An 18,791-nucleotide genomic window follows, 5' to 3' on the forward strand; every position below is an offset into this window, starting at 1 on the left:
TTGCCCGATTGGCCGAAAGGAGAAGCCATGTCATTGGGAATGGAGGAGGAGGGAGGAGACGCAGAAGACAGGAGGAAGAAGCCGAAGCCGCCGCTGCTGCAGATATCCAGGCAGGGTGAGTGAGCAGGGGGGGGGGTCCTGTCCTCTGTCCTGTCCTGTCGAAAAAAGACAAAAGAAAAAGGGGTGCACCGACCTAGTGCATCACCACTAAAACCATTTATTAAAATATTAAAAAGTATACAATATACTCACAAGGCAGGTGTGATAATACACACATCAACATTGTACATAAAATCTCCAAGGTAGCCAAGGTCCCACACGCAGCTGAATGGCATGCAGTGTGCCGTATGGGGCTGCTATGGCTGGGCTGACGCGTTTCAGGGGCAAACCCCCTTCCTCAGAGCCAGAAAAGTTGCTTTACTACTGTCCTGTCCTGTCCCCTGTGTCCTGTCCCCTGTCCTGCTGTGGTCCTGGGGGGGGAATATGGTGCATGGCCTGGTGTGGTCGGGGGGAGGTATGGTGCGGTCCGTCTAACACCCCCCCCCCCCCGGCCCATGGAGCACCAGCCGCCACTGGGAACTTGATCTGTTGGGGGAGGGGTGTCATAAATTTGAAGGTTTGGTGGATGGATACCAGAGTGACACTTTCAAGAACCTTGGAGAAGGACAATGGCTATTCTCTAACAAGAAAAAACAGACCTGTCCAAAGATATAGGCCAAAATGTATTTCACTACATTCCTTTGATAAAAAAAAATTCCAATAATGGCGCTTTTCCACTGCATGGAACCGTACCGGTTCGGCCCGCTTTTGTGCTTTTCCACTGCGGTACCGCATGGTATAGGGTCGGAACGGTTCGGTACGGTACGGTATAGGCTTTTCCACTGCATGGAACCGAACGGTACGGCTCTGAAAAAACAGTACCTACTCGATTGTGGTTCCAACAGGTACCAAACTGGTACCATATCCCACAATGCTTTGCATGCAGTCACTGCTAGCCACTGATTGGTCAGAGAATCACACCCACCCCGTTGTTATCCCACCCACTTAACTTTAGTACTACTTTAGTGGAAAAGCAAACCTATACCGTACCGTACCGAACCGTTCCGACACTATACCATGCGGTACCGCAGTGGAAAAGCAAACCGGGCCAAGCAGGGCCGAGTAGAGCCGAGCCGGTACTAGCCGGTACTTGCAGTGGAAAAGTGCCATAAGTGTATATTAATTGATTAGTGTGAAAGTTATAGTGTCTACAAACTATGGTATATATACTGGAGTTTATGCAGCTATAGATACCTTGGGGTTGATTTACTAAAACTGGAGAGTGCAAAATCAGGTGCAGCTCCGCATAGCAATCAATCAACTTTCAGTTTTCTTGTCAAAAGAAATTACGTACCTGTACATTTTTTTGTTCAATAGCCAGTAGGGGGGGCGCGTGCGCTGATTGGCCAGAGGGGGAGCCAATCAGTGGGCCTGGTGGACGCAATGCCCGTCGGCCATCTGTGATGTCCGCCGGCTACCTGCAATCACTCCCCATAGAGACAGAACATTAGTCTGCCTATGTAAACAAGGCAGACCGCCGTTCTGTCACAGATGAACACAGGGATCTTGTGTTCCTGCTATATAGGAACACAGATCTCTATGTTCATCTAGTAAGTACATCCCCCACACTGTTAGAAAGCACCCCCTAGGGACACACTTAACCCTTTGATCCCCTTGGTGTTATTAACCCTTTCCCTGCCAGTGTCATTAGTACAGTAACAGTGCTTACTGTAATAATGTCCCTGCTACCACCAAAGTGTCAAAAGTGTCAGTTAGGTGTCTGATCTGTCTGCCGCAATGTCGCAGTCTCGCTAAAAATCGCTGATTGCCGCTATTACTAGTAAAAAAAATGTAAAAAATAAAAATACCTTAAATCTATCCCCTAGTTTTTAGACGTGATAACCTTTGCGCAAACCAATCCATATACACTTATTGGGATTTTTTCACCAAAAATATGTAGCAATGTAGCAGAATACATGTTGGCCTAAAATTATGAAAAAATTATATTTTGAAATGTTTTTTATTTGCTGTGTTTTATAGAAGAAAATAAAAAAATATATATTTTTTTTTTTTCTGAATTGTTGCTCTTTTTTTTGCTTATAGCGCAATAAATAAAAAATGCAGAGGTTATCAAATACCACCAAAAGAAAGCTCTGTTTGTGGTTGTGACTTGAGTTGACGGTTTATGGATGATGTTACGCTGGATTTGTGATGAGCATTTATTTAATAGAGAATCTGTGAGTATAATACTTACCACTTTTTATTTTAATAAATATTTGGGCATGAGAAAATGCACTGGGTCGGTGCACCCTGTGTCTCTTTTGTGTGGTTTCAGTGATCCAGACTCCCCAGTCTTTGAGGGCAGTAAGACCGAACTTATCCACTTAGAACCAAGATGGAGATTTAGCTCACTCATCTGGAGAGAGTTAATATTTCTAAGCGCAAGGGACATTGTATATGTGATCTTTTGCCTGGCCAATCTGGCACTAACTGACACCGTCTGGGAGGTGCATTTTGTGAATGTATGATTTCTGGCTAAAACTGATTTTATATAAATGAAAAAAGTATTCCATATTGATAACATGAAAGAAAATGAATGCAGCTCATTTACTGTACCATATCCAGAACCCCTCGGAAGGTCATGTCCATGGATACCAGGGTGGGTTCTCTCCAGTCTGTGACAGGTCGGATATTCATAAGAAGAGTAGACTGATTCAGAACTCCAATAAAATCTGCTACATCGTGGTATCCACATGTGCTCTGGCCACAACATGCAGCTGCTGGAAAGAACAGAGAACAGAATGGATGAAGATAGGTCAAATATTCTTTCACACTAAAGATCAATCCTCAGCATCCATTCATATTCCGCATGGGCAAAGAACAAAGGAAATGTACTGTACATTCTTTTCAATGTTTGTTTTTCTAGCTATACAGTTCATATTAACCACTTAAGCCCCGGAAGATTTTACCCCCATTCCGACCAGGGGGTATTTTGCGATTCGGCACTGCGTGAATTTAACGCACAATTGCGCGGTCGTGCAACGCTGTACCTAAACGAATTTGACGTCCTTTTTTTCCCACAAACAGAGCTTTCTTTTGGTGGTATTTGATCACCTGTGCGATTTTTTGATCACGCGCTATAAACAAAAAAAGAGCGTCAATTTTGCAAAAATAGCAATATTTTTCACATTTTTTTATATGAAATTCCCCCAAAAAAAAATGTAAAAATCAAAATTTTTAAAAATTTTCGGCCAATTTGTTTTATGCTACCTATGTTTGGTAAAAAAAATCGCAAAAAGCGTATTTTGATTGGTTTGTGCAAAAGTTATCGCGTTTACTAACAAAGGGAAAGATTTTTGTCATTTTTGTTGTTTTTTTTTTTAACGCGTAATGGCGGCGATCTGCGATTTTTTTTTGCGGTACTGCGACATTGCGGCGGACAGATCGGACCCTTGACTGACATTTTTGACACTTTTGGGGTTACCAGTGACATTTCTACAGTAATCAGTGCTATACATATGCACTGTTACTGTAAAAATACACTGGTAGTGAAGGGGTTAACTTTATTTGGAAGGGAGGGGCTGTGTGTGTCCCTAGGGGCGTGGTTTCTACTGTGATTGGCTGTGGCTCTAGCTGTAAGGACACTGATCAACGGATCTACATACCAGATCCGTTTTATCAGTGTCTTTGCAGCGAGGAGAATGACAGGCAGTTTGTTTACACAAGCTGCCTGACATTCTCCCTCTCCCCCGCCGATCGCCGAGTGACCGGCGGACATCGGGTCCGCTGGTCACACGCGCGGGGGGGTCCGTGACCATGCGGGAGCGGGAGCGCGCCCCGGGGGGCGCGCGCTCGCTCCCTAGACCCTCACAAGCAAGCAACGTAGCCCTACGTTAGTTTGCCTGTGAGGGGCTGACCGCCGACGTAGATAGTCGTGCGGCGGTCGGCAAGTGGTTAATGAGATCAGCTTTTTATCATATTATCTATTTGTGTTATTTCTTTTATTTTGAGTTTTTATAGCAGTCTTTAGACCCCATTCACACTGCCGCGACCAGAAAGTCGCCTCATAAGGGGTGACTTGTTAGCGCGACTTTCAGCGCGACTTTGCGCGTTTCAGCGCGACTTTGCGCGTATTCAGTGTGACTTGTATGATAGACGACTTTGTACGACTTTGTATATGGCCAATCGGAATATGATGGTTCTGGGTCATGCTCAATCACACAAAAAAAAGTTCTTAAAAATTGTCATTTTTAATAGAGAGCCAATTATTGAAAAAATTATTGAAAAAAAAAAAAATTAGATTTCTTTGGATTTGGTGTCTGGGGGTCTAAAAAGTGTAGCTCTGTAGCATGTCCAGAACCATAAAAAAAGATAATTTTTCTTATAATTATTAATAGAGCAGGGTAGTGGCTCCGCTCCACCTGGGCATGTTTGTTGCAGGCATTTATCGGGCATTTTTTGGGCGTCTTTGGAGGCAGGCATGACTTTTTTGGATTTAGTGTTTGGGGGGTCTAAAAAGTGTACCTGTGAAGTTTCAGCTCTGTAGCATGTCCAGAACCAGAAAAAAATTATAATTTTTCTTATAATTTTTAGTAGCACAGGCAGAGCTGAAACTTCACAGGTACACTTTTTAGACCCCCCAGACACTAAATCCAAAAAAAGTCAAACAAAAACACCCAGGTGGAGAGAAGCCATATGCCTGTACTGATAAAAAGTATAAGAAAATTATCTTTTTTTTCTGGTTCTGGACATGCTACAGAGCTGAAACTTCACAGGTACACTTTTTAGGCCCCCCAGACACTAAATCCAAAAAAAAAAGTCATGCCTGCCTCCAAAAATGCCCGATAAATGCCTGCAACAAAAACGCCCAGGTGGAGAGGAGCCACTACCCTGCTCTATTAATAATTATAAGAAAAATTATCTTTTTTTTCTGGTTCTGGACATGCTACAGAGCTGAAACTTCACAGGTACACTTTTTAGACCCCCCCAGACACTAAATCCAAAAAAAGTCAAACAAAAACACCCAGGTGGAGAGAAGCCATATGCCTGTACTGCTAAAAAGTATAAGAAAATTATCTTTTTTTTCTGGTTCTGGACATGCTACAGAGCTGAAACTTCACAGGTACACTTTTTAGACCCCCCAGACACTAAATCCAAAAAAAGTCATGCCTGCCTCCAAAAATGCCCGATAAATGCCTGCAACAAAAACGCCCAGGTGGAGAGAAGCTCTATGCCTGTGCTACTAAAAATTCTAAGAAAAATTATCTTTTTTTCTGGTTCAGGACCATTTTAATGGAAAGTCGTATCACAAGTCGTATCACAAGTCGCTTCAAATAAGATAAGGCGACTCCCATTGAAGTCTATGGGACAAGTCGGATACAAGTCGCCTCAAAGTAGTACAGGACCCTTTTCAGAAGTCGGAGCGACTTCAGTAGTGCCAATTAAGACGGCACTCATTGATTAACATTTCTTTTGTTATGTCAAGCGACTTGGGGCGACTTGAGGGCACACAAGTCGCCTCACAAGTCGCGGCAGTGTGAATGGACTCTTATTGTGATGTAACTTTAACATTTGTACATGCTTGTTTTTTATATTTTTGTAATTATATATTATTATACTAAACATTTATTGTTTATAAGATAATCAGTATTTTTTGCTAGAAAACTACTTGGAACCCCCAAACATTATATATACTTTGACGCAGTAGTGGGCTTGAGCACGATATGGCCATATGGTGGGACCAAACCCCCATTTTTATTTATGGACTCTCTTCAGATTTGGTAGTAATTTCCTTTGCATTTGCGCGCTAATCTTTTTTAATATACATGTCTTTTGGTTCATAGCTGCAGCAGCTTTGGAAATACATGGGTATGCTCCCCCAAATTTTTTGCCTTTTTTATTATGTATTCGGTCTGACCAGACTATCGAGGTTGAGCAGCCCTCCCCACCCCCCACACACACCTGTACTCAATCAGTGTCCACCATCAAGTGGATATAGGAGGAGTCCCCTGTAGTGCATTTGCACATTTTTCCCAGCAAGGAGTATTATCTCCATGGGTTAGAAAGGCTGGATTAATCTCTTTTTCATGGATAGTGTAGGACCCACTGATAATGGGGTACTTTGACGCAGTAGTGGGCTTGAGCACGATATGGCCATATGGTGGGACCAAACCCCCATTTTTATTTATGGACTCTCTTCAGATTTGGTAGTAATTTCCTTTGCATTTGCGCGCTAATCTTTTTTAATATATATATATATATATATATATATATATATATATATATATATATATATATATATATATATATATATATATACTGTATATATATATATATATATATATTCTTTTTTAGCAGAGACTGTAGAGCACATGTGTCAAGCACAAGGCCGTGGGCCAAATCCAACCCTCCAGGCCATTTCATGTGGCCCTCGCACCTCTCTTGCAGCTGCATAAGAGCTCCAGCCCTCCTCTGGTCCTCCTCCAGACCCTGTACTTTCTGCTTTCCAGCAACGCCTCCAGTAAGGGGGTTCAATGTGATGTAAGGGAGAGTAGGAGACTCAACTTCTGATGGTGGGGAGGCTCTTGACATCTTATGTAAGGGTAGGGAATGCTCTGGACATCTAGTCTTCAGCTGGATACACACTATACATTTTTTGTTGTTAGATTTCCTTTAGATTTACCTTCAAGTATGTAGTATAGGGGCCTGCCTGATTGCATACAAACTAAAAGTGTTTAGATTTGACCTCATATTATATGGTTGTGATAAATCTAAAGGAAAAAAATCTAAAGACAATTGTATAGTGTGTTTGGCCCATAACAGATACAACATGTCCTTTTCAGGGCAATCATACTGCTGATGCGGCCCACAATTAAATTGAGTTTGACACCCCTGCCCTAGAGAATAAAATGGAGATTGTTGCAATACTTTATGCCACACTATTTGCGCAGCGGTCTTACAAACGCAACTTTTTTTGGAAAAAATATACTTTTTTAAATTTAAAAATTAGAAAAGAGTAAAGTTAGACCAATGTTTTTGTATAATGTAAAATATGATGTTATGCCGAGTAAATTGATACCTAACCTGTCATGCTTTAAAATTGCGCATGCTCATGGAATAGCGGCAAAGGTACTTAAAAATCTCCATAGGCGATGCTTTAAAACATTTTACAGGTTACCTGTTTATAGGAACAGAGGAGATCTTGTGCTAAAATTATTGCTTTCACTCTAATGATTCTGGCGATACCTCACATGTGTGGTTTGAACAGCGTTTACATATGTGAACACGACTTGCGTACGCATTCGCTTCTGTGCGCAAGCTCAAAAAAATTTTCTTTTTAATTTTTTTTTATTTTACACTGTCCCTTTCATTTTTTTTTAATAACTTTTATTCCTTTTAAAGGTAATGTAAACATCCCTTGTAATAGAAATAAGCATGACACGTCCCCTTTATTGTGAGATCTGGGGTCAAAAAGACCTCAGATGTCACATTTACACTTAAAAGCAGAAAAAAAAAATCTCATTTTATATTTGCCTATAAAAAAAAAAGAGCCCTTTAAGGCCGTTAGGTGGAAGTGACGTCTGACGTCGCTCTAGTCTTCCAAGAGCAAGGAGTCGAGTGGGTGCCATCTTGCCCTAACTTGACTTCTTGCCCATCACTACCCCAGATTGGATTGTTTCCACCACTACCGACGACTCTGGTAAGCAAACAACCGAGAAGCGGCAGGAGGGGGCACCCACTGCCACTGCCGGGACCACTTTTATCAGATTCTGAATTACCAGCTGTATAAAAAAATACTGGGGTTATGGCAGCTAGCTGGTACTATATCCCCCCAATTTAACGTCAAAGTACCGACGTATATACCCCCACACCCCACTACCATGTATATACATGGTGGGCAGTCCAGAGGTGGTTAATACTGGTACTATACCTGGCAGAAAGACAATATTTTAGGTGATGCCTGGAGAAGGGGCTATAAAGCCCCCTACACACGGGCCAAATACAGGCTGACATCGGCTGGTAAAAAAAAAAAAAAAAAAGGCCGACATGCTGCCTATGTGTATGCCACCCCTTTGGCCGGCTTCTGTCGGACTAGCATGCTGGAAAACTCCCGCCAATGGCGAAGAGCGCTAATCGGAGTGTTCTGGCCGGGGAGGCCGCCCCCTCTCAGAACACAACAGCTCAGCAGGGGAGGCCACTGTACTAACATTGAATTGTTAGTACAGCAACTCCGGCCTTAGCTGACAGGTTTTTTTTTCATTCAACCACCTGGGTTGAACAGAAAAGACTGAATAGTGTGTACCTGGCTTAAAACAATCTTTGTATAGCTTTGCAAAGCAGGAAGCAGAGCCTGAGCATGTAATGAGCAATTATGGCTGCCCCAATGTTGATTTGTAATTATAAATCATACAAAAATGAACATTAATTAAAGTGGAACTTCACTCTCTCAATCAACATTGACTATTTTTAATCTTTATGCTGATAGCATTAGTAAATAGATAGGAAGGTAACGGTATATCATATTTATTTGTCTTGAAATTTTTTTTATTTTACATTTCTACTGTTACTTCCTTGTTTCTTGCCTAGGCAAATATGTCATACATCCCAGGAGACTTCAGGAGGGGAGGAGGGGTTTTCTCATCTAAGCATGCCTTCCTGGCCTGCATGCCTGAGCTAAAGGCAGATGGATTCCAGGAAGTAAACGCTACATGAGTTATCTGCCCTTACTCAAGAACAAGAAGGCCAGAAATGCAAGGGGGGGGGGGTGTTTTTAGGGTGATTTCTCAGCAAAATAAATCATTAAGACATGGATGGGTGGAGGAGTTTGCTTTAAATATTCAAATTTATTTAAATAGCGTTTTTGGTTTGTGGTGCTCAGATGCAGTGTAGTTCTGCTTTAATATCATCTTTACATTTATGCAATCTGGTTTTAAATTGTGCTGCATAGCTAGAAAACTACTGAAAAGACTATACATTCCCTGTAATAAACAGAGATGCGCTTTGCTCTTTGAATGCTTGGGTAAAGACAGCTTCCAAAGTGTGGATGAGTGAACCGGAGAGTTTTCATTTCCCCTACATTACAACAAAATTTAAAGATATTGCTTAAATGTTGCCAACTTTTGATAAAATGCATTGTTACCAATAGAGAAGGAAACCTTATGGTAATATTTTTATTTTTTAAAGTGATTGTAAAGAATTTTTTTTTTTTTTAAATAACCAATATATTATACTTACCTGCTGTAAAAAATGGAAGTTCACAGAGCGGCCTTGATCTTCCTCTTCTCGGGTCCCCCCGCCGGAGGTCCTTGCTCCTCCTCTTCTGCGAGTGCTCCCATTGTTTCTGGGGGGAGTGTATTGTTGTGTGAGGGATCTATTATTGCTGGGGTGAGGTCTATCATTGTTGGGGGTTCTACTGCTTTTGGGGTGGGGTCCAGTGGCGGCTGGTGCTCCATGGGCTGGGGGGGCAGCAGACGGACCACACCATACCCCCCTCCGGACCACACCGGCTCGCACACCATACCCCCCCCCCCCGTCGCTGGCTCACTCACCTCGACTGACGTGGAGGGTAGGTGAGTGAGTCTCCTCCCTCCTCCTCCTCCTCCTCCTTGGCCAATAGTATGACCTCTCCTTTCAGCCAATTGGGAAACGGGTCTCAGTACCCGCTTCCTGATTGGCTGGGAGGAAAATCAAGTGTGATAATAGCAAATATTCATTCGCTATTGTCACACAACTGGGTGGACTCAGGGCGCAGTGCTCTGCGCCCCAAGCCCACCCTTTTTTGAAGCCTATTAGAACCTCTGGCTCTAATCACCTGCTTAAAAAAAAAAACCCATTGGAATCCATGCGTCCGGTGCCCCGCATGTAGATTAGGGGTCTGGACGCATAGACAGGGGGGGGGCGGCGCCCCTGCACCCCCAATGCACCAGCCGCCACTGGTGGGGTCTATTGTTGCTCACTGCAGAGGATCTACAGTATTTTACTGTCTTTCTTGTTAGCATTAACAAAGTCTGTGCAAATCACTTAGCAGCACAAAATGATACTTGGTTCTGTATTCTCTACGTAAAGTACTGGGAGGTGGGTAGGAGGTAAAATCAATGGATGGTGCTCAGAAGTGGGTAGGGAGCAGAAGCCAAGCATGACCCAGAAAGGGGGAGTTCCTGCGCCTATTCTCTGGGAAAAAAAAGCCCTGAGTAGATTGTTTTGTTGAAAGCATTGTAGATTGTTTTATTGCTAAAAGCAAATTTCAGCATAGCAGCTCAGTGAATAAAACTGAGACTTTCTAGTTTCATTGGCAAAATATTACAGTGAGATTGTTTAACTGAAATCTCCTGTTCCTAACAAACCTTATATTTATATCTCCAAAATATTCACAGATCTCTGGTGACGAGTTGCTGAAAGTAGTCATTGTTGTTCTGTGGCTGCAAACTGCAGAGAATGCAAGAAATGCTGTTCAGGAAACCTGCGTTCTGTGCTGGTTTCCTGCATCTCATTCAAATTGCACTGCCCTTGCGATCTGCAAGTTAACAACACCCCAAACGCAGGTCACAAATGCAGTGTGCTTGCCTGCACTGGATCACCTGATACAAACGTACCACGCAATCCAGTTGCAGCGCTTTTCCAAACGTAGTGCATGCACTACTCCACAGTGCGGCGCGATATCAGCCCATTCAAAATAAATGGGCTGAAGAACTGCATGTGAATTGCAAAGGAACACGCAGTGCAATCCTGTGTGATTCACAAGCAGTTCCTAGCATGAATATGCCCTTACAGTATTTGGCATTGTTGTTTGCATAGGGAACTTTGAATTACAATGCAAAAGGAATGTAGAATCTCAGAGGTGTTACTTTATTTTTGGGGAATAGGATGGAGAAGGGTGGCCTGACACCTGTTTTTATTGCTCCTGAAAGTGAGGCTAAAACTTTTTCAAAGTTCTCTTTAAAATTGATGTCCAGGTAGTCGATTCCACTTTTCCTGTACCCCCATCCAGCGGTGTATTTAGGTTTTGTGCTGCCCTAGGCTTGACTAAACTTGTGCACCCCCTAATTTACATATGACCCACCCCTTCCAGTAAAGGCCACGCCCTTTACTGTTTACGACTCGCCCTGTCATCTGTGAACCACAGACCACAAGTCTATCAGTGCCCATCAGCGTAGCCTCATCAGTTTCACTACGTTCAGCCTCATCACTGCCCATCTGTGCAGCCTTATCAGTGCCATCTCATTACTGCCCATCAGTGCAGCCTCATTACTAACCACTTTATGGGGGTGCCAGACCGATTTGCCTCCTGGACTCTGCCCTCTGGCCCAATTCACCACATAAGACTGGCACTATATTAAAAATGTAGTGCAAGCCGGCGGAGACCCTTTTCGTGCGGGAACCGGGAGAAGGCTGTTTTTTTTTTTTGTGCAGGGTTCAGCTTTTTTGCTGCCCCCCTGCAAAGTGCCGCCCTAGGCCTGGGCCTTGTTGGCCTAGGCCAAGATACAGCACTGCCCCCATCTCAGTCCAACTAATTGCTAAGTGAAACAAAATCAAGCCCAATTTCATCACCTAAATTTGTTCTCATGTGCCAGTTACCAAGACTTCTATAATCTGGACTTCAGCGGAGAAGGGTTCTTTTTCAGCTGCACACATTCCTTCCTGGGTGTAGTGAAGTGAAGGTACTCTCCAGGGTTTGGGGTCCTCTCCAATAATGAAGACTGCAGAGGTGTGATGAAGTCACAAAGAAAGGTGGCAATAATAATGGTCAGTAGCAAGCCAGAATTCAGCACTAGATCACCAGTTGTCACCATGGAGGTCATGTGATGGAATTCTGGTATATTAGCAATATTGCTAGAGGGTTTTTATAAGGAAATAGGTGAGATGGAAGCAGGGTAGAGGAGTACATATGGGTGGCAATGGGATTTAGTATTATTATATTATTATATATTATTATAATATTATTTACAGCAGATATGCATTTAGATGTAAGTTTTATTGTTCTTTGTTATCAGTTATGTGTTTTTTATTTGTAATTAATGACCAACTTATTTTTTATATTGGTTTGTTAGCAGGAAGTTATGTGGGCTAAAGTACTGGTCACTGATAGACGGAGAGTTAAAGGAGTTAAAAAGGCAGAATGTTTTTTTATCTTAATGCATTCTATGCATTAAGTTAAAAAAAAAAAAAAAACCTTCTGGGTGCAGCTCCCCCCTCAGCCCCCCTATAGCTTACCTGAGCCCATCTCTATCCAGGGATGTTGCAGGAATGTTTCGGCTGTCTGGGACTCCCAGGAGGGAGTCCCAGACAGCCGGCCGAAAAGTGTCCACATAAATCTATATCATACCTTGGGAAGAGGAGGGGAAGGATTGGGAGTAAACCGGGGGGGGGGGGGGGGTAGTAGGAAAGGATATAGTGGGTAGTGTCAGATTTTCAAATATTATATGAGGGTGGACGTGTTGAGGTTGGGCTCTGAAATGTAATGGAAATGTAAATACCTTTTACTGACTATAACGTTTTTAATCACATAATGTTTCCAACACGCTGCATGAGTTTAACACGGGGCTAGAAGTGTTTGGCTGCTGATTTTAATTTGTACTCAGTGTCCAGTACATCTCACTGCAGTAGACAATCATAGTCAGCCAGCATTGATGGACTCCAGTTGACCTAATACTATTTTTTCATTGGGACAATATCCCGGTGAAGCCTTTCACCATGTTCATCGCTGACTGTACCTAGATTTTTGGGAAGGAGGTCCAAGTTTGATACAGAAAATGAATCTTTAGTGACATGTTGCTCTTCATGGTCTTGTATGCTGTAAGATGTTTATCAACCAGCTGAATGTAGGTTGGTGCTTTAAAGTTTCCAAGAAAATTCTCAACAACATCTTTAAATGCTTCCAGGCATTTTCTCTGGCCCCACTAACAGACCTTTGGAGCGCTTGTCTTTAAAAGAGAAGATCAGGATTTGAAAAAAAACAGACATTTTTATACTCACCTAGGTGGATGCAGCATCAATCCGATGCTGCATCTGTCCCCCACCAAGCTCTTTAGAGAGAACTGAGCAATCAAAAACAGCTCATCGCTCAGTTCTTCCCATCTGCTCTGGGTAAAAAATCATGACACTCTGTCACCTGCTCTCTTCTCTACTTCTCTCCTCTCCAGCACTCACTGGAGCATTGGACTGTGAAGGATGGGGCTGGATCAAACTCTCAGCAGCTCATTGAGAGGCTGAGCCAAGTGTCGGTTCAGGCATCTGAGTGGATCTTTTCAGAGCCTGGGCCAACTCTGTGGCCTCAGCCGGCAGAGGGCTTCAGCCCACTGTCAGTTGTAAACAGACCATAGGAGTGCAGAACGAACTAGATTTTGCTGTACATCTCCTTCAATGGAGTATCTGATCTGTGGACCAACAAAAATGCCTTCTTTGACCTTGGCATCAGTTATTCTTGAAAATATGTGTCTTAACTGCTTCAGTGGTTATACCAGGATGATGCCTGCAGCTACAGGTATCATCCCAGTATTGTTTTTTAGAGACAGCGGAGCTCTTTCATGTAAAAGCAATTCTAGTAGCTAAATAGCCGCTGGATTGCTTTTACATGTGGCAAGATGGGATCCCACCCTCCCACTGCCTTCCTGGCCTCTCCCTTTCCAGCAGGAAACCCAGGACTGCAGCTGGTGGTTCTGCCAGCTGACCATAGAGCTGATCAGGGAGGGGAATATCTAATCACTTCCGGTATCGCCTGTTGTAAACAAACCATCACTGATTTGAAAAAAGCATCGGCTCATACTGATCTTGGTATGATCTGAAGCTTTTAAAGGTAGAGTAGAGCTATGGGGTCTCAGTAAAGAGGACCCGCCACTGCCCATTGCTATCACAAGGGATGTTAAAATAAAATAAATAAAAGTGGTAAAAAAAAATTAAAGGTATAGTGTAAAAATAAAAAGGTATAGTGTAAAAATAAAAAAACAACTAAATAAATACTAATAAATAAAAAAAAACTAAGTCTGCTTTAAATAAACTACTGTTTGGGGGTTCTAAATAATTTTCTAGCAAAAAATACAGATTTTTACATTAAGAAAATAAATATCCCTGATGAGGTCATATGTGATGAAACGCGTAGGACAGAGCTAGGATGTACGTCACACTATCCATGCACGATATACTCGTGGCCGTCTTGGAATTGGGCGTTTGGAGATCCCTGCTGTACGCTGTATATGCCCGCTTTTATATGGAACATTGTAAGCTTAATACTTTTTAATAAATTTAACATTAAATCAAACGGGACTTCACTATGGGATTCACTCTCTTTGTTTCCATGTTGGTGATTCTATGAGTCCCATCCATTTGGCACGATCCGCTGCACCTGTAGGACAAACAATGTTCTGTGATATAAACATTGATGCCCAGGGCTTGGAGGATCTTGCATATAACAGGGCTTTTTTTCAGCGGGAACGCGGGGGAAAGCAGTTCCAGCACCTCCAGAACTGAATGTATGTAATGTCAAGGAATGCTCGGGTGTGCTGGTGGGTCTGTTGATGCTGGCTAATAGGCAATCTATTGTTGCTGGAGGGGATCTATTTTTGCGGAGGATGGGGGTCTATAGTTTCTGAGGAGGTCTTCTGTTGCTCATGGGGGATGTATTGTTACTGGGGTGGGTCTTATGTTGCTGGTGGGTCATTTGTTGCTGGGAGGGATTTATTGTTTAGGGAGAGGTCTTTGCCGCTTGCTGCTGGAGGGTCTATTGATGCTGGCTACTGGGTAATCTAGTATTGCTGGAGGGGATCTATTTGCGCAGAGGATCTATTGTTTCTGGGGAAGTGTGTTGTTGTTGGTGTGGTAGGGTATCTATTGTTGCTGGGGTGGGTCTTATGTTGCAGGGCATCTATCATTGCTGGGAGGGATCTACTGTTGAGGGAGGAGTCTAATGTTGCTGGCTGCTGGAGGGTCTATTGATATTGGCTGTTGGAAGTCCATTGTTGCAGGGGTGGATCTATTGTCGCTGGGGTGTCCATTGTTTCTAGATCTATTATATTGCCTTTCTTGTTATTGTTACTTCTCTAAAAGGGGTGGTACTGGGAGGTGGGTAAGAGGTGAAACCAAGGAACGGTGTTCGGAGGTGGGTAGGGGACGGAGTCAAGGGGTGACTCAGAAGGGAGGAGTTCCTGCACCTATTCTCTGAGAAAAAAAGCCCTGCGATATACTCATTCAATGCGTATTGACCATTTAGTGGTCTTATTTTCCGGTAAGCCCCCCAAATGTCCACAGGGTGGTGTGGGATTTCTGGAAAGTTTTGAACTATCCCTGCTGACACATCCACATTGAAAGACTTTCTTTTCTTACGAACTGCATTTAATCATATTGGTTTTGGGACTTTTATTTATTTGTGCACAGATATATTTAGTTATTTTTGCTTTTCTCAATCATTTATGCACCTACTTACAGTTATTAGTGTTTTATGCACATTGAATTTTGTCACTTCATGAGTATATTAATAGTTATTAGCGCTGCAGATTTGTGTCCCCCCTGATTTTTACATGTACTGTATGTGAGAAGTGTCAGAAAAAGGCCTGGTTTTCAAGCGGTTAAAAAATGAAAACCTGTTCATCACTTTCACAAGATTTTTCATCAGTCTGAGTTTTATGTGAAACAGAGGAAAAAATATTTTTGTCAGGTCAACAAGTGGTTCATGTGCCACGCTTTTCTGCCCTGGAACCAAATTCTTTTAGAGTGGCTATTTTTTTTAATGTATTGCTACTCTCTTGTGAGGCTGTCCTGTGTGCATGTGTAACAACAGTACTTAGTATATCTGAGTTGTATTCCAAGCAAGAGAGCCACTACATTTAGATCTCCACAGATATTCCAGTTGTTCTTGGTGTACTGGATATGCTTCAACAACAGTTCCAAGTTTTTGTATATATTCCTTGCTTATACATATATATACACTTGCTGTATATATACATAAGTATATATATATATATATATGTGTATATATAAGTATATATATACACTTATATATATATATATATATATATATATATATATATATATATATATACACTTGCTGTATATATACACTTGCTTACTGGGCACATATACCCCCTTCCTGCCCAGGCCAACTTTCAGCTTTCAGCGCTGTCACGCTTTGAATGACAATTGCGCGGTCATGCTACACTGTACCCATATGAAATATTCACACAAATAGAGCTTTCTTTTGGTGTTTTTTAATCACCTCTGGGTTTTTTATTTTTTGCTAAGCAAGAAAAAAAGACGGAAAATGTTGAAAAAAAGACAAAAAACTTTTTTTTATAGTTTGTTATAAAATTTTCCAAACAGGTCATTTTTCTAATTTTTTCTTCATTGATGTGCGCTGATAAGGTTGCACCGATGGGCCCTGATAGGCTGCACTTATGGGCACTGATAAGGCAGAACTGATGGGCACTGATAAGGCAGAACTGGTGGGCACTGATAAGGCAGAACTGGTGGGAACTAACCAGGAGGCACTAATGAAGCTGAACTGATAGGTGGCACTGATGGGCACTGATAGGTGGCACTGAAAGGCACTGAGAGGTGGCACTGATAGGCTGCACTGATGGGCACTGATAGGTACCACTGATGGGCACTGATAAACACTGGTAGGTGGCACTTATAGGTAACATTGATAGGTGGCACTGATGATGAGGCACTGATGGGCAGTGATTGGCAGCGCTGATAGGTGGCACTGTTGGGCACTAATTAGTAGTTCTGATAAGCACTGGTAGATGGCACTGATGGACACTGGTAGGTTGAACTGGTGGGCACTTGTTAGCCGCACTGGTTAGGGACAGTATAGGACCAATGTCAGCCCTTACAGAAGCCAGTGATTGGCTTTTTTTCTCCTTTACTCCGATCTGTGGTCAGCCGAGTACCAAGCACTCGTGATCACAGAGCGCGCCACCTGCGCACCTCAGGGGGACAGGGACGAGATTGGGAGGAAGTCCAGGTACATACCCCCGGCATTTTAGGCTTAAGCCTTCTTTCGGGCATAGTGCAGGCATTAAGTGGTTATTGTGTGCGGCATAGCCAACAGGCTCTGCATATTGCAAAAACTGAAGATTTAAAGCAGTATGTGATTAAATGACAGGTCTTTCTGTGATTAGCGGCCAAAAATCTACAAGATACACCAAAAAGTGTTCATGAATCATAATGCAAAATGTTGTCCAGTGATCTAAATATCTTAACACATAGATGTAAACCACCTGTACATTGTGGTGACTGTGCAGTGTTGAAAAAAAGGTGCCAGTCCATTAAAATCTACACTCTGGTGGGTTGTCGACCCATTCAAAATGAATGCTCCTGAATTTTGGGATTCAGCCGAGTTTGTCAAATGGGTCACTGATCTATCACCATAGCGGAGTGCGTACTTTCTGTGCATATTTTTTGTGTTTCTTTTTTTTTTGTTCTTATTTATTTATTTATAGATATATGTATATATGTATGTGTATATATGTGTATATGTGTGTGTATATATATATATATATAAATATATATGTATATGTGTATATATATATGTTTTTTTTTTTTTTTTTTTTCCCCTGTTCGGATGAGAGTGTTTTACATCATGTCATTAAGCCAACTAAGACATTTTGACATATTTGTAAATCAGGATTAAGTGATATACTCAGAGGAGTATTTAGTTATGGGATTATAATTATGATATGAGTTGGTTTTACTACAATATATTAAGGTTTTGTAAGATAAAGTACTCTATGTAGCTAGAATGTTTGATAGATATTAAATGTTTGATATCTATGTTTCTAACATTAATATGAAATACTTGGTATTATGTTATGTAGTATTAAGTAAGATGGTTCTGGAGAGAATTTTTGTCTTCCCTTTTTTCTTGTGTTTACTTGTATTTTCTAATAAAATAAGATTGAAAACAAAATGAATGCTCCTTAAAATGTTTGCCTTAAAGTGCCCTAAAGATATACACAGAATATATGAATCAAGGCTTGGACTGACAGTAGTTTTCTGTGATAGCAGCACATCCAGTTTATGTTTTGTTAGATTTACCCTGTATTTCATCATCAACCTACTTTGTTTTCTATTAATAAAAGAAGAAAGCCAGAAGAAGGATAATTTAGATGAAACTTACCACATAACAGAACCATAAGACTCCGCAGCATTTCAGAAGATTGACAAGCAGTCAAAGCTGGAGGTACGTTCTTTGTTCTGAACTCATAATTATTCCAGGTAAGGTAAGATCAAGCTGTTAAACTTGATGGGCAACTCCCCTGGATCTGGATGCACATGCAGTATATTTCAACAGCTGGTGCTAAACAGGATTTTCAGTGGGAATTATTGATCATTTGCTTCCCAAAGCCTACATAGAAATCTAAAGGTTTAACCTGCCCTAGACTGGGAGTGGCGTTTCACAAGGAGGAAGGGCTGGACAAAAAAAAAAAAAAGTGAAATGTATGGTTAAGGAGAATGTTAAAAAATTGTGTTTGTCTAACTTTGAACATAGAACTTGTGTTTGCCTAGCCTGGAAACTTGGGCTGGAAGGCCATAATAGACAATGTAGGATGGGTTGGGTTACGTGAGCTAGTGGATCTATTTCTGATACTATTTAAAGTCCTATAAACCAGCAAGTAAAAGTGTGCATATAAAAACTACATTGCCTATATTATTACATAGAAAATTGTTTAGAACCTGTACAGGCAGCTAAAAACCGTAGTTTCATCTACATACACTATATTACCAAAAGTATTAGGACACCTGCCTTTACACGCACATAA

General features: G+C 41.8%; 1 protein-coding gene across 1 annotated transcript in view; it reads right to left on the minus strand.

Annotated features, from left to right (window-relative positions):
• LOC309564983 (5-hydroxytryptamine receptor 3A-like) overlaps positions 1–18,275 on the minus strand; it is a 74,017-nt gene extending 55,742 nt beyond the window's left edge. Inside the window, exons 1-2 of the mRNA XM_082269712.1 lie at positions 18,149–18,275; positions 2,656–2,819 (exon numbers count right to left, since the gene is read on the minus strand). Of these exons, the coding sequence (XP_082125838.1) occupies positions 2,656–2,819; positions 18,149–18,179 (195 nt within the window). The 5' untranslated portion in view covers positions 18,180–18,275. The remainder of the gene's footprint in view (positions 1–2,655; positions 2,820–18,148) is intronic.
• Positions 18,276–18,791: the final 516 nt, after the last annotated feature.

The sequence above is a fragment of the Pelophylax lessonae genome, assembly GCF_965119305.1.
Source record: "Pelophylax lessonae genome assembly, chromosome: 10".
Taxonomy (NCBI): Eukaryota; Metazoa; Chordata; class Amphibia; order Anura; family Ranidae; genus Pelophylax; species Pelophylax lessonae.